This window comes from Epinephelus fuscoguttatus, linkage group LG5 (assembly GCF_011397635.1).
Source record: "Epinephelus fuscoguttatus linkage group LG5, E.fuscoguttatus.final_Chr_v1".
In the NCBI taxonomy this organism is placed as follows: Eukaryota; Metazoa; Chordata; class Actinopteri; order Perciformes; family Serranidae; genus Epinephelus; species Epinephelus fuscoguttatus.
This window is the reverse complement of record NC_064756.1, coordinates 12,496,806-12,514,996: the sequence shown is the minus strand read 5'-3', so window position 1 is coordinate 12,514,996 and position 18,191 is coordinate 12,496,806. Positions and strand designations below refer to the sequence as shown.

Below are 18,191 nucleotides of genomic sequence, written 5' to 3'. Positions count from 1 at the left end.
TTCAATGCAACTATCTGCAGTCAGCACATAAATGTATCTTTATATCGACTGTCCATGTCAGATCAAAGGGGATTTGGCACGCGTAATGGAAACCCAACCTGATTTGATTAACACAGCTGCAAACTAATGAGTTCACATCCCTCTCAGCCAGCCACAAACAGCCACAGCATCAGATAGGGAGTATATATTCAGCATCTGTCATCTTAGAAAAGTCAAAAGAAAAGAAACAGAGTGAGACTGCGAGAGAGAAAGAGAGAGCGCGCATGCGCACAAGAGAAACGCAACATTGATTTACAATTGTGGTGACCTCCTCCCAGGCTACCTTTGCATCATCAGCCCGTGGAGGTCTGCTCGCAGTTCTGTATATTTGGACACTGCGAGCTTGGACCTCCCGGGCCAAAACATCAGGTTCCTCCTGGGAGAAGTTTGGCCGTCTGACGCTGCTGCTCTCTTCGGCCATGGCGAATTGAGTAAACTCTCATTTTTCCACCTCATAGGGTAGACATATTGGCGGAACCTTTTTGGTATAAAAAGAACAGGGCACCCTTCCACCACGGGAGGGGCTGCTGATGACTTGTGGGAGGAGCTGTTGATGATGCCGCACATACGACCCACTGGCGGTGGATAAACAGGAAACAGCTGATAGCAGGAATTAGCGAGCAGCTAGTAGCAAGAGGGAAACGCAAACCTGACAGACACTGTAAAGATGAGCAACTGGGGAGACAAGGAACTGCGTGCCCTCCTTGTCCTCGCAAACGAAGAGTAGACTGGAAGTTAACCCAGTAACTATTCAGACCAGCTTCTCCAGGGCAGTGGTCCCCAACTGGTGGGTCACAGTCCAAAAGTGGGTCGTGGGCCCAATATGAATGGACCGCAAGTGACTCGCAAACATTAAATTTCCAGCACAGAGCTTTTATTTTGTAGTTCTGTTTCATGCTGTAGAGTGAGTGACTAACAACAGCTACTTGACAGAGACAGCAAACTAGCTCAACGGAAGTATGATACTGTGTGACCTCGAAGTAACGACTAAGGAGAAATCTGGACCCATGGCCGAACCAGTTGGGAACCACTGCTCTAGAGAAGTCAACATAGACATGCAAACTTCTTATTTTTACGCAACTTCTCATGACATGTAATGCTGGTTTGGAGTCCTATCTGCCTGTCTGCTGGAGGTTGTCATCATTAAATTATTTGGGAAGCTTTCATCTCAATGGACTGCAGATGTCATGACATCAGTATGCTGCTCCAGGATTGGCTGAACCTCGGCTGACTTGTTAACCCATCTGTTTAAGTAGGGTTCAATGTCAAGTTACTGATTTTGTCTGCATGGTGGAGGCACACTGGGAAATAGATGCTTCATTCATACAAATCATTCCATGCATGTATTGGGACTAATGTCCGGTGCCGGGCCACTTGTAAACTGTCCTCAAAAAGCTAAGTTGCTTATTACAAATTAGATTTTTTTCAATCAAAATACAGCATTGGGAGCAAGTTGAATTCCATTGAGTGTGAAGAAAACCACTTGAAAGAAATATATCAATGGTGGAGATGAACTTTTGTTTCCTTGTGTTCTAAATGCACAAGAAAATGCCACAGTTATATTGAAAGGACCTGCCTAAAGTCTTTCTATGAACATTTTATTTTCTATCATCCTAAAATTGTCTTCAAACGTTTGTTTATATGTCAGTTAATTTGTGAAGATTGCGGCAACACAATCTGCAGCTTCCACTGATCTGACAAAGGCCATGTTGACACAAAATGTACATAATCATATCCACCTCTCGTTAAAAAAACAGGCAGTGCGAACACTGGTGTGTGTCTGCACTGAGGCAAAGACACAGAGGACAAAAGTTCAGCACTGCAGCTAAAGTGGCCAATTACTGTACATGTCTGGGCATGTTGTACATCTATTCCAGGGAATCAGTGTCTACTCTGCAAATGTAATTAGCTCTTATTTTCTTCTCTAATGTGTAATATTAATATTCTAAATGCTTCATGTCTAATGTAACAACAACATGTTTGTTTCTCTGTCTGTCATATTTCTCTCAGCAGCTTTATGAGTTTTCTTCTTTTCTATTAAATCACAGAACAATAGTTTCACACTGCAGCAGTCACAATAAAAACAGTCCTGTTAATGTTTATACTGTATTCATTTCCACTGTGTTGAGGGTAAATCTGTTGGCTAATGATCTGCACGTCACTGTCACGAGTCATGTAGCTGTGAGAGCATTCTGCCTCAACCAAAGGTTTCCCTCAGAGAGCAGGCGACTCAAGCTTTGCTGTTGTCTCCATCTGCTGGGACGTTGGTGTCATGGTTTATTAGCTCATCTGAACTGCCGCAGGAAGTTTGAGTGTGTTTATTGTAGTCTGCTACAAAACATCTGTTGAGCAGTTTTGTAATTAAGGATTGTTTGGACATTATATTCTATCTTATCATCTAACATGAGATGTAAAAATATACAACAGATGATATTAATTATTTGCCTGGTGAGACAAGGGGCTGTAAGATCGGCAGTCCTTGTTGGACCAAAATATTTTTATTATTTCTGTAAAGTCTTGGTCTCTAAGACGTTCATATTGGCTGCATGGAGTTAGGAAGTGCAGCTCTGTCTCCAGTGTTCTCTGGTCATGGTAAGAACGCAACCTGTCCTCTCTGGGCAGCCAGGTCTTCCGGAGTCTGCCTACTCCCACTGCCAGGCTGTGTTCACTCGGTCTGTACTTGTTTTCTGGGATTGTATTAGTTCTCTCCAATAATCTATGTATTTCTCTTTTTCTTTCATCATAATTTGGATAGGTCTAATTTTCTGTTTGTAAGTGTTCTGAGTGCTGTGATGGCTTAAAGGGGCAACTTTGGTTAAATATCACCTGGCCCCTGTTCCCCCATATTGTACCCAAACCCCCATTTCCACCAAACACTTTCGGTATGGTACCTTTGGAACCAACAGTAACCCTTCAGACATGGACCCTAGCGTTTCCACCGCAAACAGTACTCTTAAATGTGGGCGGGGTTGTTGTCACTCACTGCTCTATCCAGCACTCACTGTACTTTCTCATTACCTGTGACACAGAGGGAAGCCTGCACCTCGTTTATCGTCCACAGAACAGGGTTGCATGCCAACATTTTCGTAACAGAACAGAACAGGCTGCAGTGAGAGTCTCTCTCCATGGGATATTTAAAGATAGCAGGTTTGTGCATTTAGTCCTTCTCAGGCAAGCTCAGGGGTTTAGTGCTGTCGGAGCCCACAGGAACAACGCTCCTCCATGCCCCAGTGTGGATTGGGATATATGCAGCTCACATAACCCAGCTGAAATTAATATATATGTATAATCCCTGAAGATCCACTCATTACTAAAAGTGTATGTCATATAAAAACCAAAGTAATGGTCAAAGTTGTCACAGTGAAATTTAAGGTGTGTTGATGGATTCATGCCATCAACTCATGCATTGAGTAACATTACAAGTAAACGTTCCACCTTAAAAGTCACCGTGAATTATTTTTTCTCAGACTCCAGCTGCTGCAGGAGGCAGCAAAACACTCTTTATTTTATAGTTACTGTCAACAAATAAAACTCTACACAGTATGAACAGTGGTTACATAAGTCTAAAAACCAGTCACAACAGCCCTGAGCAGAGTGACCATCTTCTACTGACCAATCAACAGACTGCAGTGTTCACAGCTCCACCTTTTAGTACCAGATCTGTGTGTTAGGTACCCCAACAGAGGAGGGACCAAAAATAGGGACAGTACGGACGGTTCCATTGGTACCATCCACAACTTTTCACAGTGGAAACAGAAAGAAAATGTACTGAACTGAACCATATCGTACTGCTCAGTGGAAACAGGGCTTAAGTGAATAATGGGAACAACAATTTTTGAAATTGATCCACAGCAAGACTGCTGCAGTGATCAACGGCCAAACCAGCTGCAATGTAATCCCTGTGGGCAACTAAGCACCATCTATTTCCAGGAACTAACTGTGCTTGATTTTGCCACTGACATGCTCAGATTGTTTCCAAGTGTCTGACAATGTCAATCTCTTTGTTAAAGACTGTTTAAAATACCGGACTGGCCCTTTAAGTGGTTGATGGGTCGCTTGTCCACAGGACCAGGAGGCAGTCTATTCTAATCTGTTCTATTCTGTTCTGTTCTATCTATTCATGAACTGTCCAGTCTACTCTTTTCTATTGTAAAGTATATAATAGGCATATTATACTTACTCTATGACTATATGTCATATGTTCCTTAGCAAGTTTAGCTGTATTCTATTCTATTCTTGTATTGTTTAGTCTGGTCTTGTCTCGTCTCGTCTTCTCTAGTCTGTTTGGGTCTATTCGCCCATCCCATATTTGCTGGTGTGCTGTGTCCCATCGGAGCTTCATACCGCAGCTGTCACTTTAAGAGACCTGTGCGTTAAAACCTGCAGTGTGAAACTGTCCAGTCGTGTTCACCAGTCTTAGACGTCTCATCTGGACACGCACTCTTTTCCAACTACCACCTCTGAAGTGTCCGAGTTATGCACGGTGTTATTTATGCGATCATTTTAAGGAACTTATGCCCTCCGCTGTGGTGCAGAGGACAGGACAGAGATGCTGCACTGATGCTGCTGCCAACCTGCAGATATCCTACTGTGAGTAACCCTCTCTCTCTTCAATGCGGCAGTAAGATGTAGGCTACTGGGGTGATAGAGCATTAGGAAATGTGTTATAGCAATAAGTGTATTTTAAGGTTATAAAACAGTGAATACTTTTCTCAGCTGAAAATAGATGAGACAAGAGGGGAGAGCACTGACGTAGCCTCGGGCAGCTGACATTGTAGTTTGACATATTTCTGGATATGCCATCTGGGTCTTATTTTAGTGTGTCCTGCCATAGTTTTTTTCTGCAAAGGACGGTATTCAGTAGGCTAGATTTAGTGCGTGGAAACCTAACATGATGCAACTGAGAGCAGTTTATATTTTGGGGTGATGGAAGTCCTTGACTTTGAGGTGATGATGTCATTTTCTACGTAATTCTGCTGGTTTTATCAAAAGCATTGCACCACATTGAATGCTTTCAAAACATTACAGAAATGTTGTAGGCTATGGTATTTGCTTTAAATATAAATGTAGGAAAATCCTCTGCAGTCAGCATTCAAACCAACCTAATTAAAAATAAATGCACAGTGGGAGTTCCTCATAGGCCCACATTGTCTATGCAGTGAAACGGGTTTTAATCTGACAGATGCTGGGGCTTTAATGAATGCAGCTGATCAGCTCTGTGGGACAGGCCTGCATATCCCAGCCTCTCATTATCGTCAACAAAGTTGATGTGCGCATCTTTGACTGCAGTGTGCTGGCGTCTAATGCTTTGGGTGTTCCGACTACAAGTCCCAGAGTTCAGCGGTATAAAGAGTTCAGGCTAATCAAAGTAATACAGCTGCAGGCTGGTGGTGGGACTATGTTTTAGAGTCCCTGCTGTCACTGTCAACCTGCAGTGTGATCCACACAGAGAAGAAAGATGTAGGCTGGACTACCTGACAGGTGTCTTTTGAACCATATAATGTTATCAACAGCACAGGTGGGGTTGTTATTAATTGCACTATGTACAGACCGATCCTTTAAAATTGGCCTATTAACAGTGTATCAGGTGTGACTGAAACAATATGAGTCTGGAGTGTGCCACCAGGATTGAGTGTGATCAGTCAAAATTAATAAATCTAGTCTAATCAAATAATACTTTTAAATTTTCATTTAAATGAAATGGTAAAATTAATGAATAAACAAATTTTATTTCATTTTTTTATTGAAATTAAAATGATGAAAAATAATAACATTAGATAAACAATAGATAAATTTATTAAGGAATTATTTTTCTTATTAGGAATTATAACTTGATTTACAAGGTTATTCCTGTTATATTTAATTTCACCATTCATTTTCCTCCTGCTTTGCATTATGCTATTTCTATCTTGTAACTGCTTGAAAATGTGTAAAATGTGTAAAATTGTGCTTCCTAGAAATTATTCAATTAATTTTTTGGAATATTTAATTTTAATTTTTTTCAATTTAGCATTAAGATCACAACCTATTCCGTCCACAAAAACAACAACAACAACAAAAGAACAAAACAACAAAAAAAAATCAATATGAAGACACATTTCATGCAAAAAAAAAGGTGACTCTCTTGTCATTAAGCTATCTCAACCATTGTACTGGGACGTTACTATTAGCTTACCAGTTCAGATTACAGTGAGTCCACAGTTGATAAAGGTAAAAAGGCATCATATCTGTTTTTCAGGACATAGGTGATCTTCTCTAGAGGCATACATTTAATCGTTTCTGAAGTCCAGCAACTACTCTATTAATAAAAATAATAATAAAATTGATTTGATATAGCAGCTTTCACAGAAATGAAATTCAAAAAAGTGCTTCACAAAATACAATTGAGCAATCAAACTATAAAACATGCAATCAATAGAAATGAAGGCAATATAGCAAATAAAACAAAGCAGCAAAAAGAAAGTAAAACATAGAGCAATTTGAAGAGGTGTGTCTTCAGTTGTTTTTTTTTTTTGTTTGTTTGTTTTTTTTAAACTTTCTAAGGAGACCACCGACTGTAAACCTAATGGAGGAGAGTTTCATAGTGTTGGAGCCACTACTTAAAAGGCACATTCACCTTTTCTCCTAGTCCTAGAAATTAAGCTATTAAATTTCCAGGAGTGCTGCCTATAAATTACAATTAAGCTTATGTAAAGAGTTGGTGGAGAGCAGATCCATGTCTGCTGGTTGTCTAAATAGGCAATTGTTACTAACATGTTAGCCATACCAACTTTAGTCAGTAATTATTATATTATTCAACAATATTTTAATGCATCTTGGAGTTCTTCTGCCCTCAAGTGGTCCAAAATAATCAATTAACACAGCTTTAAATTCTATTAATCAACCTGACCCTTTCCGCACAGATGCTCATTGTTTGACAGGATGATTTCAAGCCCACCCAAGTCTTGGAAGTGCTTCAACTGCCAGTCAGTCACTTTATCAATAGGTTTACTTCCGGAACACTGGGCTGGTAGAATAGGACAGAGTGAGAGCTCTTTGACTCTTTATAATCTCTGCAGACGTTTGATTTTGATTTAAGTAGAAGTAAAACGTGTGCACTAGTGTAGATTTACTGTATCAAAAACAGTTAGTAGAAGAGTTAGGAGTTAAAGTATGCAACAGTTAATGCTTACAAGAACCGTTATAAATAGACACCATGAGTAGGCTACTCCGCATGCGCAAAGAAAAGAGTGTTTCTCATCTGTGTGTATTAGTGTTATAGAGGTAGCAGATGCGCATACAACACGAAATAAACCCCTTATAAGACAATAATATGTCTCCATAATACACATTTGCGGACTTTCAGCCAAAAGGCGATATTTGAGAGCGGACTGAGTCTGATTGTCGAGATTTAAAGCAACCCGGAAGTGACAGGGAGTGAAGGCTCTCGCTTCGTCGCCGCGGTTTTTGCTCTCTCGCGCAGTGTAATTCATTATTATTAGAACATCGCCTTTGAAGGAGTCAGTATGTTGTTGGAGGGAGACAAGCATGTCACTTGCTATTGTTGTTATTGTTTCTAGGAACACAGCCTGCCGTGAAATGCACGAGCTTTCTGAGAGGACCGTTAACGGCGCACACCGGACCGATTCAAGTGAGTGGGGTTTGTTTGGATAGCGGGATAACGCTCCCTAAAGAGGCTAAACACATCACCCGGCACACGATGAAAAGAAAGCCTCTTAGCCGCAGTCACAACAACATATTGATTTTATGTGTCTTCTTGTATCCTAAACATCACCATAGGACTGTTGGTTAATATTAATATCGCAGTTATACAGAACAAGCAGGTGTTTTGAGGAGAATAACGGGTTTTCTTGTTTTGCGACAGCCGTTTTCCGGGCGGAGTATTCCTGCGCTCAGTGCAGAAGATAGTCCAATGCATGTGTATGTGCTGGGACACATAGCAGCAACGAGATGGCCAACTGTCCAGACCCGTGGTAAGTTTAACTGCAATATATTCCTGGAAACATTACAGCATCTTGAGTATTAGCAGCTGATGGGCCCTCCACACTGCTCAGGTTGCTCATAAGTGGACTGACACAGAGATGATAGGAATAACAACATTTTCCAGACTCACCACTGCATTGTGTCAGTCTCTATCTATGTTTATAAGGCACCACAGGTCCAGTATTGTTTATTTAGGGCTGCTTTTCACCCATCCTATGCTTGGCTGCCACACCCACTCCAGCCCCAGTGATTGCACCACTGTGGACTTGGCTGCAGGGGTCCAGTGTCCTGCTGCTGAATAAGCAAGAATACTTTGCTTTATTGCTGTTTAACGTGTTGACAGGCTAATTTATATCTTTGCCTTGCATAAGTAAAACACCCATGTTGTCCCCTTAAATAGCAGCACAGTCTATCATAGAGTGGGTGGCAGCCAGAGTAATGGTCATGGAGGCAGATTTGACAGATGAGAAACAGCACAACTCTCTTGAGGAGGGGATGAATCAATATTTTTAAAGGTTTAATATCACCCTGCAGCACTAAAGTGCAGCAAGGCTGCAGGCTGGATGTGAAGGTATACAAGTTACTGTTCTCAAAATCAAAATCTAGATAATAATACAGATATCTGCATGGCCCTAATGGACCATTAACAGATGGACCTGGTGGGGTTTCCATTCTCATGTTTCTTCCTAACCTAAACCCTTGATCAATAACGACTATAAGCAAAACTCCAGTGTCCTCTAGAGTTGAGATTAAATTTGATCTTTGATCTCCCTTTTTCAGGAACTATTTAGTCATGTCAATACATGCAAAACAGAGTCCTCCGAACATCGAAAAAGTCAAGTTTCATTTAAGTGCACTATATCAATTCTGAAAAACCTTTAATATAATATTTTACATTCACATCTGCAGGATTTTTAACCAAAGTGTTCAAACATTAGACCATCCTTGTAGCCTAGTGGTTAAGACACATACTATATAACTGCAGCATCCCTTGTTGCATTTCACACCCCTCTTTCTCTATATGTTTCCTGTCTGTTCCTCGTCTCTCACTATCAAATAAAAGCAAACAAGTCTTCAGACAGCTTATAAGGGCAATGTTTCTCTCAATGAGTTTGTTACTGCTGCAACTTCAAAGCTACACCCACATCCCACCCAATTTAATCATAATTTTATCTAAACGTTAAATTAAATTTGTGCCCCTATGTTTTTTTTCTTAGGTTGCCACGGGTGACAGTTCGTCATGAGTACATTGGCCTGAGGACCTACCAGGTCTCTCCCTCCACATCTGTTGAAGATGTCAAACAGCTGCTCTACGAGGAGACGGACCTGCCCATCGAAGAGCAAAGGCTGACTCACAATGGGAGAGTGGTATGTTTGTTCTCCTTGTAACAGCACAGTCAATATACCACTAATATACAAAACAGATCCAGATTAGCAAAATGGTTATTAGGTGACAATAGAGGAAGATGTCTGTCATTGTGTTTATACACTGTGTGAGTTTGTGTGTTTTGATGTTTATGATTTTTGGGGCTGCTTGGTAATTGTTTTGTAATGAACTGGAAAAACAGAGTGCATGTTGATAGATTAAAGGAAACATTGGAAAGTAGCGTTGCCTTTTTGTCCAAACCAAAGACAAACACAGAAATCTTGTTTTTGAAATTGGCCATGATTCAGTGTGCAGTTAAGTTGGGATCCCATCCCAGTCACTGTTGAGTAAATGTAATACTCATGACACAAGTTTCTAATTTCGCCCATGTTCAGTTTGCTTATTGAAAATGTCACATTATTTGTTTTTTTCTCTTTGGCCTTTTTGCCTGCTTGCTGTTCTGTGGTTTTGTCACATTTTACTAAAAATACTACACAGAGGAACAAGGAATAACTGAGGTCTTCCTCTCTCATGGTAGCTAATTGCCAGCAGCAGAACACAGATCTATTTTAATGATCCTGTCCCGTAACTGCAGGACAAATGATGTGATACTGACCTAAACTATTAACAGTGCCTCATTGTTGTGAAGCTCTGAGCCAAGTTTCCCTCATAAGTTTAATTTGTTGTTGCTGTGAACAATTAATTAAACCCTTTTTGTTTTGTTATTGATCTTATGACTGTTTTTAAAATGTGCTGATGGTCATATCTATCTATCTATCTATCTATCTATCTATCCTTACCTTTACTGTGGGCTTGTGTTGGATGCCCACGGAGTAATGCAGTCTTCCTGAAAGATGACTGCAGTCAAATGATCTGACTCATACTGTGGGGAACATGACTCGGCACCTCATCATCACACTGTCTTGAACATAATACAGTAGTTTGCTTGCTGCTTTCTAAGCATAAGAAACAAAATAATTTAAGTACAAACAAAGGTTCTCATCTCCAAAGTAATTCCTAACATGTTGGAATATATACATATATCTATATCTATGTATATATATATATATATATATATATGTATATATCTGTAAATATATGTACTACTTTTTATACCATTTTAAACTAAAGCCTAACAAATACCAGATTACAAACAGTCGTGATGACCCAATAAATTTTTTTATTTGACAACATATTATGGCTTTTTTCATGATTTTTGACGACATACTATACTATGACTTTTTTTTCATGATTTTTGACGACATACTATACTATGACTTTTCTCATGATTTTTGATGACATACTATACTATGACTTTTTTCATGATTTTTGACGACATACTATACTATGACTTTTTTCCATCAATCTTGATGACATACTATACTATGACTTTTCTCATGATTTTTGACGACATGCTATACTATGACTTTTTTCATCAATCTTGACGACATACTATACTATGACTTTTCTCATGATTTTTGACGACATACTATGACTTTTCTCATGATTTTTGACGACGTACTATACTATGACTTTTTTCATCAATCTTGACGACATACTATACTATGACTTTTCTCATGATTTTTGACGACATACTATGACTTTTCTCATGATTTTTGACGACATGCAATACTATGACTTTTTTCATCAATCTTGACGACATACTATACTATGACTTTTCTCATGATTTTTGACGACATACTATGACTTTTCTCATGATTTTTGACGACATGCAATACTATGACTTTTTTTCATCAATCTTGACGGCATACTATACTATGACTTTTCTCATGATTTTTGACGACATACTATACTATGACTTTTTTTCATCAATCTTGATGACATACTATACTATGACTTTTCTCATGATTTTTGACGACATACTATACTATGACTTTTCTCATGATTTTTAACGACATGCTATACTATGACTTTTTTCCATCAATCATGATGACATACTATACTATGACTTTTCTCATGATTTTTGACGACATGCTATACTATGACTTTTTTCATCAATCTTGACGACATACTATACTATGACTTTTCTCATGATTTTTGACGACATACTATGACTTTTCTCATGATTTTTGACGACGTACTATACTATGACTTTTTTCCATCAATCTTGACGACATACTATACTATGACTTTTCTCATGATTTTTGACGACATACTATGACTTTTCTCATGATTTTTGACGACATGCAATACTATGACTTTTTTCATCAATCTTGACGACATACTATACTATGACTTTTCTCATGATTTTTGACGACATACTATGACTTTTCTCATGATTTTTGACGACATGCTATACTATGACTTTTTTTCATCAATCTTGACGACATACTATACTATGACTTTTCTCATGATTTTTGACGACATGCTATACTATGACTTTTTTTTATCAATCTTGACGACATACTATACTATGACTTTTCTCATGATTTTTGACGACATGCTATACTATGACTTTTTTCCATCAATCTTGACGACATACTATACTATGACTTTTCTCATGATTTTTGACGACATACTATGACTTTTCTCATGATTTTTGACGACATGCTATACTGTGACTTTTTTTCATCAATCTTGATGACATACTATACTATGACTTTTCTCATGATTTTTGACGACATGCTATACTATGACTTTTTTCCATCAATCTTGACGACATACTATACTATGACTTTTCTCATGATTTTTGACGACATACTATACTATGACTTTTTTTCATCAATCTTGACGACATACTATACTATGACTTTTTTCCATCAATCTTGACGACATACTATACTATGACTTTTCTCATGATTTTTGACGACATACTATACTATGACTTTTTTTCATCAATCTTGACGACATACTATACTATGACTTTTTTCCATCAATCTTGACGACATACTATACTATGACTTTTCTCATGATTTTTGACGACATACTATACTATGACTTTTTTTCATCAATCTTGACGACATACTATACTATGACTTTTTTCCATCAATCTTGACGACATACTATACTATGACTTTTCTCATGATTTTTGACGACATACTATACTATGACTTTTCTCATGATTTTTGACGACATGCTATACTATGACTTTTTTTCATCAATCTTGACGACATACTATACTATGACTTTTTTCATGATTTTTGACGACATGCTATACTATGACTTTTCTCATGATTTTTGACGACATGCTATACTATGACTTTTTTCATGATTTTTGATGACATACTATACAATGACTTTTGTCTCATGATTTTTGACGACATACCATACTATGACTTTATTCATGGTTCTTGACAACATACTATACTATGGCGTCTTTTACACCAGTCTTTACACCATACTGTACTATGACTTTTTTCATGATTTTTGATGACATACTATACTATGGCTTTTTTCATGGTTCTTGACAACATACTATACTAGGATTTTTTTCATGATTTTTGACGACATACTATACTGTGACTGTTGTCTCATGATTTTTGACGACATACCATACTATGACTTTATTCATGGTTCTTGACAACATACTATACTGTGGCATCTTTTACACCAGTCTTTACACCATACTGTACTATGACTTTTTTCATGATTTTTGATGACATACTATACTATGGCTTTTTTCATGGTTCTTGACAACATACTATACTAGGATTTTTTTCATGATTTTTGACGACATACTAGACTATGACTGTTTTCTCATGATTTTTGAGGACATACTATACTATGGCTTTTTTTCATGGTTCTTGACAACATTTTATACTATGATGTTTTCCATGATTTTTGATGACATAGTATACTATGACTGTTTTCTCATGATTTTTGACGAAATGCTATACTATGACTTTTTTCATGGTTCTTGACAACATACTATGCTATGACTTTTTTCATTTTTTTTTTTCACAAAATCAATTGCTATGGCTATTTTGTCATATATCTTGACGACATACTATACTATGACTTTTTTTCATGTTTTCTGACGACATGCTATATACTATGACTGCTTTTCATGATTTTTGACGACATACCATACTATCGCTTCTTTTCACCAATCTTTACGACATACTATATTTTGAGTTTTTTTGTCAGGATTTTTGACGACAGACTATATTATGACTGTTGTCTCATGATTTTTGACGACATACTGTGGTTTTTTTTCATGACTTTTGACGACATACTATACGGTAACATTATTTCATGATTTTTGATGTCATACTATGCTATGGCTTTTTTGTCATATATCTTGACGACATGCTACAAACTATGACTGGTTTTCATGATGTTTGATGACATACTATACTATGACTGTTTTTCATTTTTTTAACAGCATACTATACTATGACTTTTTTCATGGTTTTTGACAACATACTATAGTATGGCTGTTTTTTTCATGACTTTTGATGACATGCTATACTATGGCTTCTTTTTCACCAATCTTTACGACACACTGTACTATGACTTTTTTCATGGTTCTTGACAACATACTATACTATGACTTTTTTTCATGATTTTTGACGACATACTATACTACGACTTTTTAATGGTTTGATTGATGACATGCTATACTATGACTTTTTTTCATGATTTTTGATGACATACTATACTACGACTTTTTAATGGTTTGATTGATGACATACTATACTATGACTTTTTTTCATGATTTTTGACGACATACTATACTTTGGCTTTTTTTCATGATTTTTGATGACATACTATACTACGACTTTTTAATGGTTTGATTGATGACATGCTATACTATGACTTTTTTCATGATTTTTGACGACATACTATACTATGACTTTTTTCATTGTTTGATTGATGACATACTATACTATAACTTTTTTCATGATTTTTGACAACATATTATACTATTACTATTTTAATGGTTTGATTGACATACTATACTATGGCTTTTTTTCATCAGTCTTGACGACATACTATACTATGACTTCATGATTTCTGACGACATACTATACTATGACTTTTTTTGATGATTTTTGACAACATACTATACTATGACTTTTTTCATGATTTTTGATGACATACTATACTATGACTTTTTTCATGGTTTGATTGATGACATCCTATACTATAACTTTTTTCATGATTTTTGACATCATACTAGACTATTACTATTTTAATGGTTTGATTGACATCATGCTATTCTATGACTTTTTTAATGGTTTTTGACATCATACTATACTATGACTTTTTTTCATTATTTTTTGACAACATACTATACCATGACTTTTTTCATGATTTTCTACTCCATACTATACTATGACTTTTTTCATGACTTTTGACAACATACTATACTATGACTTTATTTCATGATTTTTGACGACATACTATACCTTGACTTTTTATCATGACTTTTGACAACATAGATACTATTTCAATCAGGAGAGACACGTTTTTATAGTCGAAAGAATATTTATTAACATGTGCACATAGGACTGCGAAATGTGATAAGTCTTTGGCAATTAGACCCCGTAGAGATGGTATGATTTAAGGAGGGTGATGAATCCATAGCTGAATAGGGAACACCCTCCCCGGGGTCTAGACGCTGGTGGTAGAAGAGGTGTTAAAGATGAGATGAGAGGAAGATGGAGAAGTGCCGATGATCTGGATGAGCAAAGGAATGAGTCTTTGTTGAGCTTGTCCTGGACTCTGGATACGATGGCTGGAGTTGAACGGGGTGGAGGAGGGCACGAAGATTCTGCCTAAAGTGATGGCTAACAGTGTTGTTAAAAATCATGAAAAAGTCACAGTACAGTATGTTGTCAAGAACCATGAAAAGAAGCCATAGTATAGTATGTTGTAGAAAATGATGAAAAAAGCCATAGTATAGTATGTTGTCATGATTGATGAAAAAACTCATACTATAGTAGGTCGTCAAAAATCATGAAAAAAGTCATAGTGTAGTATGTCGTCAAAAATCATGAAGAAAAGTCATAGTATAGTATGTCGTCAAAAATCATGAAAAAAAGTCATAGTATAGTATGTCGTTAAAAATCATGAAAAAAGTCACAGTATAGTATGTCGTCAAAAATGATGAAAAAAAGTCATAGTATAGTATGTCGTCAAAAATTATGAAAAAAAGTCATAGTATAGTATATTGTCAAAAACCATGAAAAAAGTCATAGTATAGTATGTCGTCAAAAATCATGAAAAAAGCCATACTATAGTATGTTGTCATGATTGATGAAAAAAAGCCATACTATAGTATGTCATCAAAAATGATGAAAAAAAGCCATAGTATAGTATGTCGTCAAACATCATGAAAAAAAGCCATAGTATCGTATGTTGTCAAAAATCATAAGATAAGTCATAGTATAGTATGTCGTCATGATTGATGGAAAAAAAGCCATACTATAGTTTGTCGTCAAAAATGATGAAAAAAAGCCATACTATAGTATGTCGTCAAAAATGATGAAAAAAAGCCATAGTATAGTATGTGGTCATGATTGATGAAAAAAAGCCATACTATAGTATGTCGTCATGATTGATTGAAGAAAGGCCATACTGTAGTTTGTCGTCAAAAATGATGAAAAAAAGCCATCTTATAGTATGTCGTCATGATTGATGAAAAAAAGCCATACTATAGTATGTCATCAAAAATGATGAAAAAAAGCCATAGTATAGTATGTGGTCATGATTGATGAAAAAAAGCCATACTATAGTATGTCGTCATGATTGATTGAAGAAAGGCCATACTGTAGTTTGTCGTCAAAAATGATGAAAAAAAGTCATAGTATAGTATGTCGTTAGAAATCATGAAAGAAGTCATAGTATAGCATGTCGTAAAACATCATAAAAAAGTCGTAGTATAGTATGTCGTCAAAAATCCTAAAAAAAGTCATAGTATGTCGTCAAAAATCATGAAGAAAAGTCATAGTATAGTATGTCGTCAAAAATGATGAAAAAAAGCAAGAGTGTAGTATGTCGTCAAAAATCATGAAGAAAAGTCATAATGTAGTATGTCGTCAAAAATCATGAAGAAAAGCCATAGTGTAGTATGTCGTCAAAAATCATGAAGAAAAGTCATAGTATAGTATGTCGTCAAAAATCCTAAAAAAAAGTCATAGTATGTCGTCAAAAATCATGAAGAAAAGTCATAGTATAGTATGTCGTCATGACTGATGAAAAAAGTCATAGTATAGTATGTCGTCATGATTGATGAAAACAAAAGCCATACTATAATATGTCGTCAAAAATGATGAAAAAAAGCCATAGTATAGTATGTCGTCAAAAATCATGAAGAAAAGTCATAATGTAGTATGTCGTCAAAAATCATGAAAAATGCCATAGTGTAGTATGTCGTCAAAAATCATGAAAAATGCCATAGTGTAGTATGTCGTCAAAAATCATGAAGAAAAGTCATAATGTAGTATGTCGTCAAAAATCATGAAGAAAAGCCATAGTATAGTATGTCGTCAAAAATCATGAAGAAAAGCCATAGTATAGTATGTCGTCAAAAATCATGAAGAAAAGTCATAATGTAGTATGTCGTCATGACTGATGAAAAAAGTCATAGTATAGTATGTCGTCATGATTGATGAAAACAAAAGCCATACTATAATATGTCGTCAAAAATGATGAAAAAAAGTCATAGTATAGTATGTCGTCATGATTGATGAAAAAAAGCCATAGTGTAGTATGTCGTCAAAAATCATGAAGAAAAGCCATAGTATAGTATGTCGTCAAAAATCATGAAGAAAAGTCATAGTATAATATGTCGTCAAAAATCCTAAAAAAAAGTCATAGTATGTCGTCAAAAATCATGAAGAAAAGTCATAGTATAGTATGTCGTCAAGATTGATGAAAAAAGTCATAGTATAGTATGTCGTCATGACTGATGAAAAAAGTCATAGTATAGTATGTCGTCATGATTGATGAAAACAAAAGCCATACTATAATATGTCGTCAAAAATGATGAAAAAAAGTCATAGTATAGTATGTCGTCATGATTGATGAAAAAATAGTCATAGTATAGTATGTCGTCAAAAACCATGAAAAAAAGTCATCATACAGTATGTTGTCATGATTGATGCAAAAAAGACTTACTATAGTATGTCGTCAAAAATGATGAAAACAATACATACTATAGTATGTCGTCATGATTGATGAAAAAAAAGTCATAGTATAGTATGTCGTCAAATATCATGAAAAAAAGCCATAGTATTGTATGTTGTCAAAAATCATGAGATAAGTCATAGTATAGTATGTCGTCATGATTGATGGAAAAAAGTCATACTATAGTATGTCGTCGAAAACCATGAAAAAAGTCATAGTATAGTATGTCGTCATGATTGATGAAAAAAAAGTCATAGTATAGTATGTCGTCAAAAATCATGAAGAAAGGTCATAGTATATCATGTCATCAAAAATCATGAAAAAAAGTCATAGAATTGTATGTCGTCAAAAATCCTAAAATAAGTCATAGTATAGTATGTCGTCAAAAATCATGAATAAAAGTCATAGGATAGTATGTCGTCATGATTGATGGAAAAAAAGCCATACTATAGTATGTCGTCAAAAATGACGAAAAAAGCCTTAGTATAGTATGTCGTCAAAAACCATGAAAAAAGTCAGTATGGTGTGACTTTTTTATGATTTTTGATGACATATTGTACTATGACTTTTTTTCGATGATATACTATACTACGATTTACCTACTACATCGTTGTTGTGAAGCTGTGACTCAAGTTTACCTCATAAGTTTTTTCGTTATGTTATTGATCTTTTAACTGTTTTAATCATGTTGATGGTCATATCTATCTAT

The 18,191-nt window shown here is 36.1% G+C and overlaps 1 protein-coding gene across 2 annotated transcripts in view; it reads left to right on the top strand.

Annotated features, from left to right (window-relative positions):
• The first annotated feature begins 4,413 nt into the window (after positions 1 to 4,413).
• Positions 4,414 to 18,191, top strand: part of sacs (sacsin molecular chaperone) — a 36,452-nt gene continuing 22,674 nt past the window's right edge. For both annotated transcript variants that reach the window (XM_049575757.1, XM_049575756.1), the window contains exons 1-4: positions 4,414 to 4,629; positions 7,599 to 7,669; positions 7,904 to 8,012; positions 9,240 to 9,390. In XM_049575757.1, the coding sequence (XP_049431714.1) occupies positions 7,990 to 8,012; positions 9,240 to 9,390 (174 nt within the window). In that variant the 5' untranslated portion in view covers positions 4,414 to 4,629; positions 7,599 to 7,669; positions 7,904 to 7,989. The remainder of the gene's footprint in view (positions 4,630 to 7,598; positions 7,670 to 7,903; positions 8,013 to 9,239; positions 9,391 to 18,191) is intronic.